General features: G+C 39.8%; 1 protein-coding gene across 1 annotated transcript; it reads right to left on the minus strand.

Moving 5' to 3' along the window:
• Positions 1-2,185: 2,185 nt before the first annotated feature.
• LOC145682278 (uncharacterized) lies at positions 2,186-2,893 on the minus strand. The gene has a single exon (XM_081753857.1). The coding sequence runs from the start codon at positions 2,891-2,893 to the stop codon at positions 2,186-2,188; it is 708 nt and encodes a 235-aa protein (XP_081609983.1).
• Positions 2,894-4,012: the final 1,119 nt, after the last annotated feature.

The raw sequence follows: 4,012 nt of genomic DNA on the forward strand, positions 1-4,012 counted from the left end.
ACATTCGAAATACCAGTATTTTTGCGTACTTGTAGTTGTATTTTTATGTCCTGCACTACACAAACGTCACACCCAAAACGCTGATAACTGCACTAAACCTGTCTTTTCTAACAATAGCAGAACACTACTGAGATAAGGAACACAATGAAACCAAGCGTTCATATAGTTTCTCCGGTGTTGCCGGATCAGTGTAACATTTTACCCCAAACGAAGCGAATATATTTATTTTTAAAGCGTTATTATTAGACATGCCTGTAAAACGAAAAGTAGAGCTAATATTCGAAAATAACTTTCAAATTCGTGATCAGCACCACAAAATCAATAAGAATTAGCTGATTTTGTTCAATTTACATTTTCGTTGTTGAACAGTGTTACCTCTCTATTAAAACTGAAAGTACGTAAAATTTCTTAGAAATTCACTATTTTGTTTTTGTTTTACCGATGACATTATTTAGATCGTACACCCCCCCATATATATATATATATATATATATATGAAGATATAGAGTATTTTATTAAAAATTACTATTATTACATATTGTAAAAAATACAGTTACATATTGTTCAAGTTATTAAATGAACTCCGAAATTGTACAAATTTGTTGAAATTTTAACGAAAAATTATTACATATTATTATTTTACACATGATTATACATTGCATTATTATATGAGCAAAAATTATATGGGCCATTGTCGTTTAGCTGGTCCTGGCTGAGATTCTTCGAAGGTAGCTGGTCCTTGGAACACGTTTGGGTTATTCTGTCGTCAGCGTCTGGGCTTCTTCATCTGGGAAATGAAAGAGGTCCTCGGTCTGTTCTCGGTCTCCTTCTTCGGTCTCATTTTCGTCTATGTCAATGCTGCCTTCTGGGTGCTCGACGTTTTCACTCAGCCCTTCGCACGATGTGCAGATTGGGGAGCAATGGAGGCATGATTTCCTGCAAGTACATTTGCGTTGGCATCCTTTTTTACATTTACAAGAAATGTGCCGGAGTATAGAGTCCGGTGCAGGGTTCAATTTGGTTAGCACTGGCACGATACCACGAATTGTCTTTTTCCACCCTACCCCCCTCGTTCGGGTCTCTTTGTTGCTCGTCGAGTGTGGTTTGACTGGATAACCACTGCTGCACCTGAAAGTATACTCTAAATGAATGTTGTCGTGCAGCAGCTTCGGTGGGGTGTAGTGAGGCAATTTTGGCTTTACTTTTGTACGATGAAGATACGTATTGCCTGTATCCCAAATCGTTCAGGCTATTCTCGTGTCCTTTCCCATACAGAGCCATGAGAAACACGTTTCCCGCTTCGGCAATCTCGTCTTGATGTGCATGAGGGTCTGTGAAAATATCAATGACTGGTTGCAAGTTATTTTTCTTCTTCAAGACCTTCATGGGGTTCGGATTCCAGGTAGGTCCCGTCTCATATAGCCTCGCTGCTGAAAGGGACGTTAAACTCCAAATCAACTCTTCAAGATCTTGAGAAACTTCAGTTTCCCTTGATTATAGAAAACAGAAGTGGTGTCAAAAATCACTCATCGCGTGCAAGAACAATATGTGATCTGATACGGTTTTGTCAGCGGCAAGATGAGGATTGTAAAGGGTTTCAGGCGCCTTTCCTTTTTCTGGTTTCAAAAGGAAAACATTCTTTACATCAGGGCTACACAGGCCAATCAAAATCACCGAAAGGTCGATACCTTCACGTACTACTGTTACATATTCATTTGACGGGGCCAACATAAGAGCTGTTCTGATAATTAGGGTATCAGCGTCCTCCACAATTAGGGTATCAGCGTACAGTAAGGGTATCAGCGCCTTACTGTGAACCAATTTCTGCATCATCAAATTTTTCAATTAGCATAGATATCAACCGACTCTTGTTGGAGTTTGCAAGAAAACTCTCCTGCGAGACAGTGGGAAACATCGATTCTGTAAGTGATATTGTTGCTGATTGTTTTATTTGCGCTCATCTCAATCGTTCTGTGCACTTGGTGCTTTCACAAGCTTCGTCAGGATAACCATAGAAAATGGAAACGACATTTGATTTGTAGTTTGACTTGAATATGATACGTATTGGTGCAAAGTTCAGCATATGTCTGACCATGGTGCTACTTGACCCGATGTAACAAAAACCCTCTGTCGATGACATATTTTGTATCCTTCAAATCCATCTGTTCAGTCGGTGCAAAACCCTCTACAAGCTCAATTTTATTCCTTTCCTCATCCCATGCTCATAAAAAAGAGAGAGTGGGTAAGGGCTATGTTCGTAACGCAAAAATTTTTGCAGCTCTTCATCTGAACGTTTCACGATAGTCATTCGTTGGAAGAGTGTGGTAGGATTGATGACTACAGTTCTGTCTTGTATCTGAATAGAGCTGTTCATGATCGCAAGAGGCTGCACTCTTTCGCTTCGTTTGAATTTTACAGTTTGAAAATCACCACCAACAATGCGCTGTATATCTTTCAAACCCATCTCCTTGGGCAAGTGGCAGTTGATTCTCTCATCTGCAACAACACCTGTACTTAGTGACATTAGATCAGTAGTCTCTGGGAAAGGAGGATGCTCGTGGAACCAATTCAGCAACTTATGTGCGTCAGTGTAGTCTCTCTTTTGCATAGTATCTCTGCTGTCAACGTGTTGATCTGATGTTGCGAGTTCCACTCCTGTAAAGTGCTCAATCTCTTGGCATACATTATGTAGTCCTGTCATCCCTTGTGTCCATCTTGCCACAACTCCTGCAGCTATTACACGTCCATGAGTGAGACTACCACTTGTCTTCACCAACTTCATTAGAGTTTGTTCAATCGCCATATCACTCCAGGTGCCACACCAGAATTTCTCACTCCTACGAATGGTGAAACATCCTCGGGTAGTGAGATGCTTGTATTCTGCAGATGACATTGTATATTTCAAGTTATGCATGTCCTGGTGGTAAAGATGGTTGCATTTGGCATACAGATTATGACCACTGGAGTGAAAGAAAGGGAGCATTTCATATATGGTTCGGAGGTGAAGATCCCAGGTGATGCTTCTTTCTGTTTCAATGAAATGCTTAATCAAAGTCACAATTTCAAACTTTACAACCCATAGCTTGGCAGTGGGGTTCTGCCAAGGTTTGAAGCTGTGCTTTTAATTCTTTTTGCACATCATTAACAATCACTTTCACATTATTAGAAAGAACCACTGTTCTGTCCATGTTTAATAAGATTTCCAGTTGATCCATCATTGTTGATGCGAGGGTGTCGAACCATGGACCCCACGCACCAGAGGTGAGCGCTCTACCACTGAGCCACCGAGACCGAACAGAGGGAAAGAGGACTTACAAAACCAGGTGGGGCATTTATAAAATCATTTGGGGAGGCAGGGAGGATATAATAAATAAAATGAAAGCCTACAAAACAGAATTACATTTGCACAGAATGTAAATATAATGTGATTTTGATTTTTGTTTACTACTGGAGATTGTATAACAGTTCAGGTAGCGCTTGAGCCCGAACGGTTCATCGGAGAGAAAGACTAAACAATACAATTTATAGGAAATTTTATGTACTTTCGTTTTGAATAGGGAGCTGATTTATAAAAAGTTAATAGTTTCCGAGTTATGAGCAAAAAGCGCCAAAAAATGAGATTTTTTTACTTGTTTTTTGCATTTTTTCGATTTGCTTCACGAAATTTTGTTAGCAAACCTCAGATTCGGATTCAGCACCCCAAAAATCATATAGAACGAAAAAAAAATCAAAACTACCCCACAACTTTCCCGCTAGGGACCATTTTGAGCGCAAATTGACTGTATTATTTTTACAGAAATTTCCGTTTCATAGCAACTGTTCCCGTATTCCATCTTGCTGGCCCCGAGGAAATTTTGCTTCTAGAATTCTTGGAAATTGTAATATCGTCGCTGTACCTTGAAGAACCGTTATGTGACGTTTTTGTCGAAAATGAGTTATGCCGTGCAAATTAACCTGAAAGCTGTCAGGCAGCGTCCCTCATAATGTGACAAGTGAATATTCAATTGTTTCG

This window comes from Thermobia domestica, chromosome 3, assembly GCF_964235325.1.
Source record: "Thermobia domestica chromosome 3, izTheDome1.hap1.1, whole genome shotgun sequence".
Classification (NCBI taxonomy): domain Eukaryota; kingdom Metazoa; phylum Arthropoda; class Insecta; order Zygentoma; family Lepismatidae; genus Thermobia; species Thermobia domestica.

What these genes read in the sequence shown, in the direction of transcription:
- LOC145682278 (XM_081753857.1), bottom strand. Translation starts at nt 2,893, where the DNA reads ATGTCATCTGCAGAATACAAGCATCTCACTACCCGAGGATGTTTCACC.